The 18,708-nt window shown below is 48.5% G+C and overlaps 1 protein-coding gene across 3 annotated transcripts in view; it reads right to left on the reverse strand.

Annotated features, from left to right (window-relative positions):
• Nucleotides 1–1,519: 1,519 nt before the first annotated feature.
• The window catches only part of LOC131928677 (hemicentin-1), a gene marked incomplete at its 3' end in the record, with an annotated part of 34,273 nt that continues 17,084 nt past the window's right edge, over nucleotides 1,520–18,708 (reverse strand). For all 3 annotated transcript variants that reach the window (XM_059284757.1, XM_059284759.1, XM_059284758.1), the window contains 2 exon segments: nucleotides 1,520–1,552; nucleotides 4,846–5,001. In XM_059284757.1, the coding sequence (XP_059140740.1) occupies nucleotides 1,520–1,552; nucleotides 4,846–5,001 (189 nt within the window).

Below are 18,708 nucleotides of genomic sequence, written 5' to 3' on the forward strand. Positions count from 1 at the left end.
GGTTAGAGATTAGTGGGGAGGAGGAGTAAGGGGAGGAGGGGTTAGAGATTAGTGGGGAGGAGGGGTTAGAGATTAGTAGGGAGGAGGAGTAAGGGGAGGAGGGGTTAGAGATTAGTGGGGGAGGAGGGGTTAGAGATTAGTGGGGAGGAGGAGTAAGGGGAGGAGGGGTAGAGATTAGTGGGAGGAGGAGTTAGAGATTAGTGGGGAGGAGGGGTTAGGGGAGGAGGGGCTAGGGGAGGAGGGGGTTAGAGATTAGTGGGGGGGAGGGGTTAGAGATTAGTGGGAGGAGGGGCTATGGGAGGAGGGGTTAGAGATTAGTGGGGAGGGGGGGTCAGAGATTAGTGGGGAGGAGCGGTTAAAGATTAGTTCACCCGTAAAACAGCGAGCAGAAATTGTTTAACAGATGGTATATATTATAAAATTATATATATATGTGTGTGTGTGTGGTGTGTGTGTGTGTGTGTGTGTGTGTGTGTGTGTGTGTGTGTGTGTGTGTGTGTGTGTGTGTGTGTGTGTGGTGTGTGTGTGTGTGTGTGTGTGTGTGTGTGTGTGTGTGTGTTGTGTGTGTGTGTGTGTGTGTGTGTGTGTGTGTGTGTGTGTGTGTGTGTGGTGTGTGTGTGTGTGTGTGTGTGTGTGTGTGTGTGTGTGTGTGTGTGTGTGTGGTGTGTGTGTGTGTGTGTGGGTGTGTGTGTGTGTGTGTGTGTGTGTGTGTGTGTGTGTGTGTGTGTGTGTGTGTGTGTGTGTGTGTGTGTGTGTGTGTGTGTGTGTGTGTGTGTGTGTGTGTGTGTGTGTGTGTGTGTGTGTGTGTGTGTGTGTGGTGTGTGTGTGTGTGTGTGGTGTGTGTGTGTGTGTGTGTGTGTGTGTGTGTGTGTGTGTGTGTGTGTGTGTGTGTGTGTGTGTGTGTGTGTGTGTGTGTGTGTGTGTGTGTGTGTGTGTGTGTGTGTGTGTGTGTGTGTGTGTGTGTGTGTGTGTGTGTGTGTGTGTGTGTGTGTGTGTGTGTGTGTGTGTGTGTGTGTGTGTGTGTGTGTGTGTGTGTGTGTGTGTGTGTGTGTGTGTGTGTGTGTGTGGTGTGTGTGTGTGTGTGTGTGTGTGTGTGTGTGTGTGTGGTGTGTGTGTGTGTGTGTGTGTGTGTGTGTGTGTGTGTGTGTGTGTGTGTGTGTGTGTGTGTGTGTGTGTGTGTGTGTGTGTGTGTGTGTGTGTGTGTGTGTGTGTGTGGTGTGTGTGTGTGTGTGTGTGTGTGTGTGTGTGTGTGTGTGTGTGTGTGTGTGTGTGTGTGTGTGTGTGTGTGTGTGTGTTGTGTGTGTGTGTGTTTGTGTTGTGTGTGTGTGTGTGTGTGTGTGTGTGTGTGTTGAGTATTTATAGTGTAAATATCACAAATGATAGCATTATCTTACCTACGACCTTGAGGAAACCGTCATAAAAGATGTAGCCTTCACTGTTGCTGATGTTACACTGGAAGCAGGCGGTGTCTGTAGACTTGTTCAGGTTCCTGATGGGTCAGCTCGGGTGTCACGAGCACCAAAACTGTACCTGGTTTTGTCTGGCAAGTTGTCTGATGGATTAAAAAACTGAGCACTGAGCGCCACAGTTATGGTGCTAAACACAGAGACTCTCGTCACCATACAAATCGTAGTTTGAAACAGGTCTGGTAATGGGTTCTTTAACCAACTGACACAGGTATGGTAGTGGTTTCATTAACTGCCACAGGTATGGTAGTGGGTTATTTAACTGCCACAGGTAGATTAGTGGGTTATTTAACTGCCACAGGTATGGTAGTGGTTCTTTAACTGCCACAGGTATGGTAGTGGGTTATTTAACTGCCACAGGTATGGTAGTGGGTTGTTTATATGCAACAAGTAGATTAGTGGGTTCTTTAAATGCCACAGGTATGGTAGTGGGTTCTTTAAATGCCACAGGTATGGTAGTGGGTTCTTTAAATGCCACAGGTATTGTAGTGCCACAGGTATGGTAGTGGGTTCTTTAATCAACTGCGCTTGTTGAGCAGTGTTTCCTTCACTTATTTCTTTGGGGGGGGAGGGGGGTGGCTTGAAATATTCAGGGGGGGGGGTGTTGTTAAGCTCACCCGACTCACGACAACAACACACAAAACTTACCCCGCACAACACACAACACAACACCCACACACAGAATGACAGCATACACAACACCCACACCCACACACACACACATACCTCACATACAACATACACATAACTCACACACACACCTCTTCTAACACACACTTCTAACACACACCTCAAACCAACATACACCTCACACACACATCTCACCCACACACACCTCACACACACACATCACCCACACACACCTCACCCACACACACCGCACACACACACCTCACACACACACCTCAAACACATATACCTCACCCACACACTCACCCCACACACCTCACACACACACCTAACCTACACACACATCACCCCACACACCTCACACACACACCTCACACACACCTCACACATACACCACACCCACACACACCTCACACACACACCTCACACACACACCTCACACACACCTCACACCTCACACACACACACCTCACACCTCACACACACAATTCACCCACACACACCTCACACATATACCACACCCACACACACCTCACACACACATCTCACCCACACACACCTCACACACACACCTCACACACACCTCACACACACCTCACACCTCACACACACACACCTCACACCTCACACACACAATTCACCCACACACACCTCACACACACCTCACACCTCACACACACACAACTCACACACACCTCACCCCACATACCTCACACACACACCTCACACACACACACCTCACACACACCTCACACACACACACCTCACACACACCTCACACACACACCTCACACAAAACTCACACACAACTCACACACACACACACACCTCACACAAAACTCACACACACACACACACACCTCACACACACACCTCACACAAAACTCACACACACCACACACACACACACCTCACACACACCTCACACACACACCTCACACACACCTCACACACACACACCTCACACACAACTCACACACACCTCACACCCACCTCACACACACACCTCACTCACACCCACACCTCACACACAACTCACACACAACTCACACACACCTCACACACACCTCACACACACACCTCATAAAAAACTCACACACACCACACACACACACCTCACACACACCTCACACACACAGAACTCACACACACCTCACACACACCTCACACACACACACCTAACACACACCTCACACACACCTCACACACACACACCTCACACCTTACACACACAATTCACCCAAACACACCTCACCAACATATACCTCGCCCAGACACACCTCACCCACACGCACCTCACCCACACACCACACCCACACACCTACATACACCTCACCCACACACACCTCACACACACATCTCAACCACACACACCTCACACCCAAACACCTCACCCACACACACCTCACCCACACACACCTTACACACACACCTCACACACACACACCTGACACACACACACCTCACCCATACACACACCTCACCCACACAGACCTCACCCATAAACACACCTCACCCACACACACCTCACACACACATCTCAACCACACACACCTCACACCCAAACACCTCACCCACACACACCTCACCAACACACACCTCACACACACACACCTCACACACACACCTCACCCACACAGACCTCACCCATAAACACACCTCAACCACACACACCTCACACCCAAACACCTCACCTCACACACACCTCACACACACCTCACACACACCTCACACACACCTCACACACACCTCACACACACCTTACACACACAATTCACTCACATATACCTCACCCACACACACCTCACGCACATATACCTCGCCCACACACACCTTACAAACACACACCTCACACATACACCACACCCACACACACCTCACACATACACCCACATATACCTCACCACACCCACACGCACCTCACCCACACACCACACCCACACACCTACACACACCTCACCCATACACACACCTCACCCACACACACATCACACACACCCACACACACCTCACCCACATATACCTCACCGTCACTCACACGCACCTCACCCAGACACCACACCCACACACCTATACACACCTCACACATACACACACCTCAACCACACACACGTCACACACACCCACACACACACACACATCACCCACCTACACAAACACACCTCATACACACACACACCTCACACACACACCTCACCCACACACACACCTCAACCACACACACCTCACACACACACACCTCACACACACACACCTCACACATACACCTCACCCACACACACCTCACACACACACACCTCACACACACACACCTCACACACACACCTCACCCACACACACCTCACACACACACCACACCCACACACCCACACACACCTCACACACACACACTCACACACACCTCACACACACACTTCACCCACATATACCTCTCCCACACACACCTCACAAACACACACCTCACACATACATCTCACCCACATATACCTCACCGTCACCCACACGCACCTCACCCACACACCACACACCATACCCACGCACCTATACACACCTCACCCATATACACACCTCAACCACACATACCTCAACCACACACACCCACACACACCCACACACACCTCACCCACCTACACAAACACATCTCATACACACAGACCTCACACACACACACCTCACCCACACACACACCTCAACCACCCACCTCACACACACACCTCACCCACACACACCCACACACACACCCACACACCTGTAGTGAGCAGCTCCCCATTCCTGTACCACACAGGTGGCTCCAGGTTCTCTCCCTCCATGGCCCTGGCAAAACATTTCAATGTGGCCATCTGGCCGGAAGGTTTGGTCACTCTGTCCAGTACATAATCTGCTTCATGTAATCTCATTGGTGAATCTTTAAGAAAAAATTTCTAGTCACATCACCGTGTAGACATGCAAAAAAAAAAAAAAATCACGAAACAAGATGGCCGCGCTAAAAGCTGCTGGCAAAATTGGTGGTTAGCTGAAAGAGTTGGAGAGATGGGCGCAGGATAGAGAACTCTGGAGGATTGTAGGTGTGGGGGGGGGGGGGGGGGTCATTACTCCTGTAGGGACACCCCTCGACCCCACATACTATTATAACAGTTAATGTTTGACCCCCCATATCCTATTCTAACAATTAATGTTTGACCCCCCCCAGCCAGTGTTTCTTCCAGACTTTTTCTCCGGGGGGGGGGGTACTTGAAATTTTCGGGAAGGCGGTAGACTTTCTTGGGGGGGGGGGGGGGGCGAACTGTTAAAAGTATATATTTTCTATATAAATTATATAAATTTCATTTCGTTCGGGGGGGGGGGGGGGGGGAGGGGCGGTAAAAAAATTTCGGGGGGCGGCTAAGCCCCCCCCCCCGAAGACATGCCTGGAAGAAACTCTGCCCCCAGCCCATATTTCAATTAATTTTCGACTCCTCATCCCGTATAACAATGAATGCTTAATATACACCGTCCCCACGTACTTGTCACTACACCGTCCCCACGTACTTGTCACTACACCACGTACTTGTCACTACACCACGTACTTGTCACTACACCGTCCTCACATACTTCTCACTACACCGTCCCCACGTACTTGTCACTACACCGTCCCCACGTACTTGTCACTACACCACGTACTTGTCACTACACCACGTACTTGTCACTACACCGTCCCCACGTACTTGTCACTACACCGTCCCCACGTACTTGTCACTACACCACGTACTTGTCACTACACCACGTACTTGTCACTACACCGTCCCCACGTACTTGTCACTACACCGTCCCCACGTACTTGTCACTACACCACGTACTTGTCACTACACCACGAACTTGTCACTACACCGTCCCCACGTACTTGTCACTACACCGTCCTCACATACTTGTCACTACACCGTCCCCACGTACTTGTCACTACACCGTCCCCACTTGTCACTACACCGTCCTCACGTACTTGTCACTACACCGTCCTCACGAACTTGTCACTACACCACGTACTTGTCACTACACCGTCCCCACGTACTTGTCACTACACCGTCCTCACGTACTTGTCACTACACCACGTACTTGTCACTAAACCGTCCCCACGTACTTGTCACTACACCGTCCCCACGTACTTGTCACTACACCACGTACTTGTCACTACACCACGTACTTGTCACTACACCACGTACTTGCCACTACACCACGTACTTGTCACTACACCGTCCCCACGTACTTGTCACTACACCGTCCCCACGTACTTGTCACTACACCACGTACTTGTCACTACACCGTCCCCACGTACTTGTCACTACACCGTCCTCACGTACTTGTCACTACACCACGTACTTGTCACTAAACCGTCCTCACATACTTGTCACTACACCACGTACTTGTCTCTACACCGTCCCCACGTACTTGTTACTACACACCACGTAATTGTCACTACACCACGTACTTGTCACTACACCGTCCCCACGTACTTGTCACTACACCACGTACTTGTCACTACACCGTCCCCACGTACTTGTCACTACACCACGTACTTGTCACTACACCACGTACTTGTCACTACACCGTCCCCACGTACTTGTCACTACACCACGTACTTGTCACTACACCGTCCCCACGTACTTGTCACTACACCACGTACTTGTCACTACACCGTCCCCACGTACTTGTCACTACACCGTCCCCACGTACTTGTCACTACACCGTCCCCACTTGTCACTACACCGTCCCCACGTACTTGTCACTACACCGTCCTCACATACTTGTCACTACACCACGTACTTGTCACTACACCACGTACTTGTCACTACACCACGTACTTGTCACTACACCGTCCCCACGTACTTGTCACTACACCACGTACTTGTCACTACACCACGTACTTGTCACTACACCACGTACTAGTCACTACACCGTCCCCACGTACTTGTTACTACACACCACGTAATTGTCACTACACCACGTACTTGTCACTATACCGTCCCCACGTACTTGTCACTACACCACGTACTTGTCACTACACCGTCCCCACGTACTTGTCACTACACCACGTACTTGCCACTACACCACGTACTTGTCACTACACCGTCCCCACGTACTTGTCACTACACCACGTACTTGTCACTACACCGTCCCCACGTACTTGTCACTACACCACGTACTTGTCACTACACCGTCCCCACGTACTTGTCACTACACCACGTACTTGTCACTACACCGTCCCCACGTACTTGTCACAACACCGTCCCCACGTACTTGTCACTACACCACGTAATTGTCACTACACCACGTACTTGTCACTACACCGTCCCCACGTACTTGTCACTACACCATCCCCACGTACTTGTCACTACACCACGTACTTGTCACTACACCGTCCCCACGTACTTGTCACTACACCACGTACTTGTCACTACACCGTCCCCACGTACTTGTCACTACACCACGTACTTGTCACTACACCGTCCCCACTTGTCACTACACCGTCCCCACACTTGCACTACACCACGTACTTGTCACAACACCGTCCCCACGTACTTGTCACTACACCGTCCCCACGTACTTGTCACTACACCGTCCCCACGTACTTGTCACTACACCGTCCCCACTTGTCACTACACCGTCCCCACGTACTTGTCACTACACCACGTACTTGTCACTACACCACGTACTTGTCACTACGCCACGTACTTGTCACTACACCACGTACTTGTCACTACACCGTCCCCACGTAAGTGTTACTACACACCACGTAATTGTCACTACACCACGTACTTGTCACTACAAAGTCCCCACGTACTTGTCACTACACCACGTACTTGTCACTACACCGTCCCCACGTACTTGTCACTACACCACGTACTTGTCACTACACCACGTACTTGTCACTACACCGTCCCCACGTACTTGTCACTACACCACGTACTTGTCACTACACCGTCCCCACGTACTTGTCACTACACCACGTACTTGTCACTACACCGTCCCCACGTACTTGTCACTACACCACGTACTTGTGACTACACCGTCCCCACGTACTTGTCACTACACCGTCCCCACGTACTTGTCACTACACCACGTAATTGTCACTACACCACGTACTTGTCACTACACCGTCCCCACGTACTTGTCACTACACCGTCCCCACGTACTTGTCACTACACCACGTACTTGTCACTACACCGTCCCCACGTACTTGTCACTACACCACGTACTTGTCACTACACCGTCCCCACGTACTTGTCACTACACCACGTAATTGTCACTACACCGTCCCCACGTACTTGTCACTACACCGTCCCCACTTGTCACTACACCGTCCCCACTTGTCACTACACCACGTACTTGTCACTACACCGTCCCCACGTACTTGTCACTACACCGTCCCCACTTGTCACTACACCGTCCCCACGTACTTGTCACTACACCACGTACTTGTCACTACACCACGTACTTGTCACTACACCACGTACTTGTCACTACACCACGTAATTGTCACTACACCGTCCCCACGTACTTGTCACTACACCGTCCCCACGTACTTGTCACTACACCACGTGCTTGTCAATACACCACGTACTTGTCACTACACCACGTACTTGTCACTACACCGTCCCCACGTACTTTTCACTACAACACGTACTTGTCACTACACCACGTACTTGTCACTACACCGACCCCACGTACTTGTCACTACACCACGTACTTGTCACTACATCACGTACTTGTCACTACACCGTTTCCACGTACATGTCACTACACCACGTACTTGTCACTACACCACGTACTTGTCACTACACCACGTACTTGTCACTACACCACGTACTTGTCACTACACCGTCCCCACGTACTTGTCACTACACCACGTACTTGTCACTACACCGTCCCCACGTACTTGTCACTACACCGTCCCCACTTACTTGTCACTACACCGTCCCCACGTACTGTCACTACACCACGTACTTGTCACTAAACCGTCCCCACGTACTTGTCACTACACCACGTACTTGTCACTACACCGTCCCCACGTACTTGTCACTACACCGTCCTCACGTACTTGTCACTACACCACGTACTTGTCACTACAGCGTCCCCACGTACTTGTCACTACACCGTCCCCACGTACTTGTCACTACACCGTCCCCACTTGTCACTACACCGTCCCCACTTGTCACTACACCGTCCCCACGTACTTGTCACTACACCACGTACTTGTCACTACAGCGTCCCCACGTACTTGTCACTACACCGTCCCCACTTGTCACTACACCGTCCCCACGTACTTGTCACTACACCACGTACTTGTCACTACACCGTCCCCACGTACTTGTCACTACACCGTCCCCACGTACTTGTCACTACACCGTCCCCACGTACTTGTCACTACACCACGTACTTGTCACTACAGCGTCCCCACGTACTTGTCACTACACCGTCCCCACGTACTTGTCACTACACCACGTACTTGTCACTACACCGTCCCCACGTACTTGTCACTACACCACGTACTTGTCACTACACCGTCCCCACGTACTTGTCACTACACCACGTACTTGTCACTACACCGTCCCCACGTACTTGTCACTACAACGTCCTCACGTACTTGTCACTACACCGTCCCCACGTACTTGTCACTACACCGTCCCCACGTACTTGTCACTACACCACGTACTTGTCACTACACCGTTCCCACGTACTTGTCACTACACCGTCCCCTCTTACTTGTCACTACACCACGTGTTATGACGCATGTTTGACTAGGGGGATGGGTGCGCATGATTGATGGTGCGGCCGTATATTGAACGAGTGAGTGTGTGACGCTGTACGCAAGAAAGTGGCGTTTTAGTGTGAGTTCGTTGTTGCCAGGGAAGAAGATTGAAGTTAGTCTTGTCCGTGTTATGTTAGAGTTAGGTTGTCTAGTTGTAGTATCGTTTGTTCAAGCTGTCCGATGTCCATTTCTTATTGTGCAATAAATAGAGTTAGTAACCGATATCATTCTGTCAAATCCTTCGTAAGCGTTGATGTCGTCGTGTCCCAAGATATACTGTAGCATAGCTAAACATAATCAAATGGTAGTGATATAGAAAGATGGTATTGGATCAGGTAGTTGTACCCTCTCACTGCATAACTGTGGTACACATATAGAACTCAGCAGTTATAACACCACGTACTTGTCACTACACCACGTACTTGTCACTACACCACGTACTTGTCACTACACAAAGTACTTGTCACTACACCGTCCCCACGTACTTGTCACTACACCACGTACTTGTCACTACACCACGTACTTGTCACAACACCGTCCCCACGTACTTGTCACTACACCACGTACTTGTCACTACACCGTCCCCTCGTACTTGTCACTACACCACGTACTTGTCACTACACCACGTACTTGTCACTACACCACGTACTTGTCACTACACCACGTACTTGTCACTACACCACGTACTTGTCACTACACCACGTACTTGTCACTACACCGTCCCCACGTACTTGTCACTACACCGTCCCCAAGTACTTGTCACTACACCGTCTCCACAAGTACTTGTCACTACACCGTCCCCACGTATTTGTCACTACACCACGTACTTGTCACTACACCACTTACTTGTCACAACACTGTCCACAAGTACTTGTCACTACACCGTCCCCACGTACTTGTCACTACACCACGTACTTGTCACTACACCACGTACTTGTCACTACACTGTCCCCACGTACTTGTCACTACACCACGTACTTGTCACTACACCGTCCCCACGTACTTGTCACTACACCGTCCCCACGTACTTGTCACTACACCACGTACTTGTCACTACACCGTCCCCACGTACTTGTCACTACACCACGTACTTGTCACTACACCGTCCCCACGTACTTGTCACTACACCGTCCCCACGTACTTGTCACTACACCACGTACTTGTCACTACACCGTCCCCACGTACTTATCAATACACCACGTACTTGTCACTACACCACGTACTTGTCACTACACCACGTACTTGTCACTACACCGTCCCCACGTACTTGTCACTACACCACGTACTTGTCACTACACCGTCCCCACGTACTTGTCACTACACCACGTACTTGTCACTACACCGTCCCCACGTACTTGTCACTACACCGTCCCCACGTACTTGTCACTACACCGTCCCCACTTGTCACTACACCGTCCCCACGTACTTGTCACTACACCGTCCTCACATACTTGTCACTACACCACGTACTTGTCACTACACCACGTACTTGTCACTACACCACGTACTTGTCACTACACCGTCCCCACGTACTTGTCACTACACCACGTACTTGTCACTACACCACGTACTTGTCACTACACCGTCCCCACGTACTTGTTACTACACACCACGTAATTGTCACTACACCACGTACTTGTCACTATACCGTCCCCACGTACTTGTCACTACACCACGTACTTGTCACTACACCGTCCCCACGTACTTGTCACTACACCACGTACTTGTCACTACACCACGTACTTGTCACTACACCGTCCCCACGTACTTGTCACTACACCACGTACTTGTCACTACACCGTCCCCACGTACTTGTCACTACACCACGTACTTGTCACTACACCGTCCCCACGTACTTGTCACTACACCACGTACTTGTCACTACACCGTCCCCACGTACTTGTCACAACACCGTCCCCACGTACTTGTCACTACACCACGTAATTGTCACTACACCACGTACTTGTCACTACACCGTCCCCACGTACTTGTCACTACACCATCCCCACGTACTTGTCACTACACCACGTACTTGTCACTACACCGTCCCCACGTACTTGTCACTACACCACGTACTTGTCACTACACCGTCCCCACGTACTTGTCACTACACCACGTACTTGTCACTACACCGTCCCCACTTGTCACTACACCGTCCCCACACTTGCACTACACCACGTACTTGTCACAACACCGTCCCCACGTACTTGTCACTACACCGTCCCCACGTACTTGTCACTACACCGTCCCCACGTACTTGTCACTACACCACGTACTTGTCACTACACCGTCCCCACGTACTTGTCACTACACCACGTACTTGTCACTACACCACGTACTTGTCACTACACCACGTACTAGTCACTACACCGTCCCCACGTACTTGTTACTACACACCACGTAATTGTCACTACACCACGTACTTGTCACTATACCGTCCCCACGTACTTGTCACTACACCACGTACTTGTCACTACACCGTCCCCACGTACTTGTCACTACACCACGTACTTGTCACTACACCACGTACTTGTCACTACACCGTCCTCACGTACTTGTCACTACACCACGTACTTGTCACTACACCGTCCCCACGTACTTGTCACTACACCACGTACTTGTCACTACACCGTCCCCACGTACTTGTCACTACACCACGTACTTGTCACTACACCGTCCCCACGTACTTGTCACAACACCGTCCCCACGTACTTGTCACTACACCACGTAATTGTCACTACACCACGTACTTGTCACTACACCGTCCCCACGTACTTGTCACTACACCATCCCCACGTACTTGTCACTACACCACGTACTTGTCACTACACCGTCCCCACGTACTTGTCACTACACCACGTACTTGTCACTACACCGTCCCCACGTACTTGTCACTACACCACGTACTTGTCACTACACCGTCCCCACTTGTCACTACACCGTCCCCACACTTGCACTACACCACGTACTTGTCACAACACCGTCCCCACGTACTTGTCACTACACCGTCCCCACGTACTTGTCACTACACCGTCCCCACGTACTTGTCACTACACCGTCCCCACTTGTCACTACACCGTCCCCACGTACTTGTCACTACACCACGTACTTGTCACTACACCACGTACTTGTCACTACGCCACGTACTTGTCACTACACCACGTACTTGTCACTACACCGTCCCCACGTAAGTGTTACTACACACCACGTAATTGTCACTACACCACGTACTTGTCACTACAACGTCCCCACGTACTTGTCACTACACCACGTACTTGTCACTACACCGTCCCCACGTACTTGTCACTACACCACGTACTTGTCACTACACCACGTACTTGTCACTACATCGTCCCCACGTACTTGTCACTACACCACGTACTTGTCACTACACCGTCCCCACGTACTTGTCACTACACCACGTACTTGTCACTACACCGTCCCCACGTACTTGTCACTACACCACGTACTTGTCACTACACCGTCCCCACGTACTTGTCACTACACCACGTACTTGTCACTACACCGTCCCCACTTGTCACTACACCGTCCCCACACTTGCACTACACCACGTACTTGTCACTACACCACGTACTTGTCACTACACCACGTACTTGTCACTACACCACGTACTTGTCACTACACCACGTACTTGTCACTACACCACGTACTTGTCACTACACCACGTACTTGTCACTACACCGTCCCCACGTACTTGTCACTACACCACGTACTTGTGACTACACCGTCCCCACGTACTTGTCACTACACCGTCCCCACGTACTTGTCACTACACCACGTAATTGTCACTACACCACGTACTTGTCACTACACCGTCCCCACGTACTTGTCACTACACCGTCCCCACGTACTTGTCACTACACCACGTACTTGTCACTACACCGTCCCCACGTACTTGTCACTACACCACGTACTTGTCACTACACCGTCCCCACGTACTTGTCACTACACCACGTAATTGTCACTACACCGTCCCCACGTACTTGTCACTACACCGTCCCCACTTGTCACTACACCGTCCCCACTTGTCACTACACCACGTACTTGTCACTACACCGTCCCCACGTACTTGTCACTACACCGTCCCCACTTGTCACTACACCGTCCCCACGTACTTGTCACTACACCACGTACTTGTCACTACACCACGTACTTGTCACTACACCACGTACTTGTCACTACACCACGTAATTGTCACTACACCGTCCCCACGTACTTGTCACTACACCGTCCCCACGTACTTGTCACTACACCACGTGCTTGTCAATACACCACGTACTTGTCACTACACCACGTACTTGTCACTACACCGTCCCCACGTACTTTTCACTACAACACGTACTTGTCACTACACCACGTACTTGTCACTACACCGACCCCACGTACTTGTCACTACACCACGTACTTGTCACTACATCACGTACTTGTCACTACACCGTTTCCACGTACATGTCACTACACCACGTACTTGTCACTACACCACGTACTTGTCACTACACCACGTACTTGTCACTACACCACGTACTTGTCACTACACCGTCCCCACGTACTTGTCACTACACCACGTACTTGTCACTACACCGTCCCCACGTACTTGTCACTACACCGTCCCCACTTACTTGTCACTACACCGTCCCCACGTACTGTCACTACACCACGTACTTGTCACTAAACCGTCCCCACGTACTTGTCACTACACCACGTACTTGTCACTACACCGTCCCCACGTACTTGTCACTACACCGTCCTCACGTACTTGTCACTACACCACGTACTTGTCACTACAGCGTCCCCACGTACTTGTCACTACACCGTCCCCACGTACTTGTCACTACACCGTCCCCACTTGTCACTACACCGTCCCCACTTGTCACTACACCGTCCCCACGTACTTGTCACTACACCACGTACTTGTCACTACAGCGTCCCCACGTACTTGTCACTACACCGTCCCCACTTGTCACTACACCGTCCCCACGTACTTGTCACTACACCACGTACTTGTCACTACACCGTCCCCACGTACTTGTCACTACACCGTCCCCACGTACTTGTCACTACACCGTCCCCACGTACTTGTCACTACACCACGTACTTGTCACTACAGCGTCCCCACGTACTTGTCACTACACCGTCCCCACGTACTTGTCACTACACCACGTACTTGTCACTACACCGTCCCCACGTACTTGTCACTACACCACGTACTTGTCACTACACCGTCCCCACGTACTTGTCACTACACCACGTACTTGTCACTACACCGTCCCCACGTACTTGTCACTACAACGTCCTCACGTACTTGTCACTACACCGTCCCCACGTACTTGTCACTACACCGTCCCCACGTACTTGTCACTACACCACGTACTTGTCACTACACCGTTCCCACGTACTTGTCACTACACCGTCCCCTCTTACTTGTCACTACACCACGTGTTATGACGCATGTTTGACTAGGGGGATGGGTGCGCATGATTGATGGTGCGGCCGTATATTGAACGAGTGAGTGTGTGACGCTGTACGCAAGAAAGTGGCGTTTTAGTGTGAGTTCGTTGTTGCCAGGGAAGAAGATTGAAGTTAGTCTTGTCCGTGTTATGTTAGAGTTAGGTTGTCTAGTTGTAGTATCGTTTGTTCAAGCTGTCCGATGTCCATTTCTTATTGTGCAATAAATAGAGTTAGTAACCGATGTCATTCTGTCAAATCCTTCGTAAGCGTTGATGTCGTCGTGTCCCAAGATATACTGTAGCATAGCTAAACATAAGGTTTACTTCCGGAATTGATGTCAACTTTCTTTCATAGTTTTTAGTGTTTTTATTCACTATTTAATCCAAATAAATCTAAGGGAAGTACTACTCATCCATTAGGGTTGAGAATGTAGTTTAATACTAATTTACTAGCCGGTTCTTATTGTGATATTTTAAATTTTTATATTATTGTCTCATCCATTGTTAAAATGTAACCGGATATCTATATTCTTAGTTGTTGTAGATCTACTGATGATTCGTTTTCTTTTTCATCTATTTCTACTGATGTCAGCATGATATTTTAATTTTACTGGTGAGTGAAAATGTTAGGGACTGGTGTTGTCACCAGAAGCAGCAGAGCTAAGAAGTATCGTTTAAATAAAGAAAAAGCGATATCAAAAAAGATTGCTAACATTTGTGCAGCGGATGATATTCATTTTCAAAAGAAAGATGGAGGACAATGCGTTATCGTTGCCTTTAGAAACTCAATTAGCTATGAAAAAGTAAAAAGAATCTTCAAAACTAAATATGCTGGTGTTGTTGAGGAAAGAAGGGATGATGATGGCGCCAATGTTGAAGATATTTATAAATTACCAGGGCTATCTGTCCATCTGTACCACACGAATAACAAAATTATGGTACAGGGAAAATCTAACGTTGTGTCTGTTTGGGTGGATTCGGAATTTTGCTGTATTCTAAATAACCTAATTACAACAGACAAAGCTGTCGACATGCCTCTACCCATGTCGCCGCCACTATCACTGTCACCACCACCTTCACTGTCCCCACCCAGAGTATTGGAGCTACCCATTTCACCGCCCATGATTATGTCTGCTTCCAACAGTGACAATCAATGTGCAGAGGATACGATCAATACCAATCCGTTAGATTGTGTAACACCTATAAATAACTATACATTTTCATCAAACCTATCTCAACCAACTGATTTGCTTAGTCCAAAAATATCATTTCTTCAAACCACACAACTGGATAATAACTTAAGATCGTTTATTCTTAACGAGATCACCTGTGTTAAAAAAGCTTTTAAAGCGGAGAAATTGCTGTTTAACAGCCAACTAGAACAACTCCGAGTCGAAAACGCTGTCTTAAGGGATGAAGTCAAGAGACTATCTAATGAAGTGCATAGCTGCAAAGATATACACGTTAACCTTAAGAAACGTTTGATTGATCAAGAAAATATTTCTGCGTCACTAAAGAAACTCCTCACAACCAAGAATCCCTCTTGCAGCACAATATCCACCTCAACATGTGAGGATAATCAACAACAACTAATAAATGATACAAAAATCACATCGGCAGGCATCATGCAAGAAGCTCCGTTCCCAATCCCTGTTAAAATTACGCAACGTGATGACAGAGCGCGAATCAAACCATCGGAACATTCGAGTCCCAGCACCCTGCAACGACCACGAACTAAAAGCAATTCTACACAATACAGCGTCCCAACGGTCAAGGCTGTTCATGTCCCTGTTGTCCAACGCTCTACTCACTATGCCACTAATAGAGATAGCACACAACATGTCGCCGCCCCCTACACCAACCAAACAACGAAACACCATTTGATCCTTGGTGACTCTACACTTAAAGGTCTCCATCCTGATATAATGGCCACGGATCATTACGAGCGTGTATCGGTAATAGCGCTGCCTGGGGCAAATTTTGAAAAAATTAGGGACATTATTAGTAGCCGATCACGTGACTCTAATACCACAACTGTAACCTTACATTGTGGTGTCAACGACAGTCTATCAAACGTCAGGCTGTCACAAGCTAATATGCTAGACATTGTGAGAAGTATCACTCACAAATTTCCCAACGCAACAATCCGATTTTCATCCATCGTACCCCCATGTCGGGGCAAGGGTAGGCAGTTGATAGATATAAATAATAGATTTTTACAATCTTTCTGCATTAGTTATAAATACTGTTTTATAAACAATACACCTTTTTTCACTGCGAAGTCAGGAGCCCCGAGACAACGCTTGTACAGTGACAGTATTCATTTGACTAAAATTGGAAGCAGCATTCTTGCTAAAAATATAAAGTATCCCCAAAGAGCCGTCAGCTTAACAGATAAAGACCATGTGCAACTTTCAAACGTAAAAGGTACAACGTCTGATTTGGTTTCGACTGTTGATTTGCTTCCAACAATATCTTCAGATCAATTGAACTCTAGCCCAGGCTTACATCACTTAATGGGCTTTAGCCCTTTGTTGCTTCATCAAGCTCTAATGTTGTCGCTTAAGCGCCTTCCCGGAACCTAACTTTTTTCACTTACTATTTACTAGTTTAGCTCACTGTACTATTTTAATTATAGTGTAGGCAGTGTGAAGAGCAGCGAGTGTTTGTTTATTGGATGACAAAGCGTGTAATTGTAAGACAATTATATTGATTCTGTTTAATTAGTTCATTATATTGATTTTTGTTTATAACATCTCTTATTCATTGATATTTTATTATCTTTATGCATTGTCTATTTTCATCATCCTGGCCCTCACAATGTGGGCTAAAATTGGGTCATTTAAATATTTTCCACATATTTAATAAACACCATGAAGTTCTAAAAATTTTAAACAATTCCAACAATCCTTTCCATATCTTTGGTTTCTCTGAAACTCGATTACAATCTTTTATAAATGATGTTGAGATATCCGTCTCTGATTATAACCTAATACGCCGAGACCCATCCTTACACAAAGAAACTGGCCTTTGTGTCTATGTCCACTCCTCAATTCGTTTCAAGTACAGGATGGATCTGTCAACGGACAATATAGAATGTATTTGGATTGAACTCGAAAAAAGCAAACACCATCCGGCAATTTTAATTTGCTTCCTTTATAGAAATCCCTGTGAAAACATGGATTGGTATGATCGTTTTTGCTCCATGATGGATACCGTTTTATCTACTAACAATGAATATATCATATTGGGAGATTTTAATATAAATTTATTAAAACCTCAAGGATATTGGCAAGATATTATTGATTCTTTGAATCTTAAACAATTTGTGCACACGGCTACCAGGGTAAATGATAAATCT

Source organism: Physella acuta, unplaced genomic scaffold, assembly GCF_028476545.2.
Source record: "Physella acuta isolate Inbredline_101_S28 unplaced genomic scaffold, ASM2847654v3 ptg001531l, whole genome shotgun sequence".
NCBI lineage: Eukaryota > Metazoa > Mollusca > Gastropoda > Physidae > Physella > Physella acuta.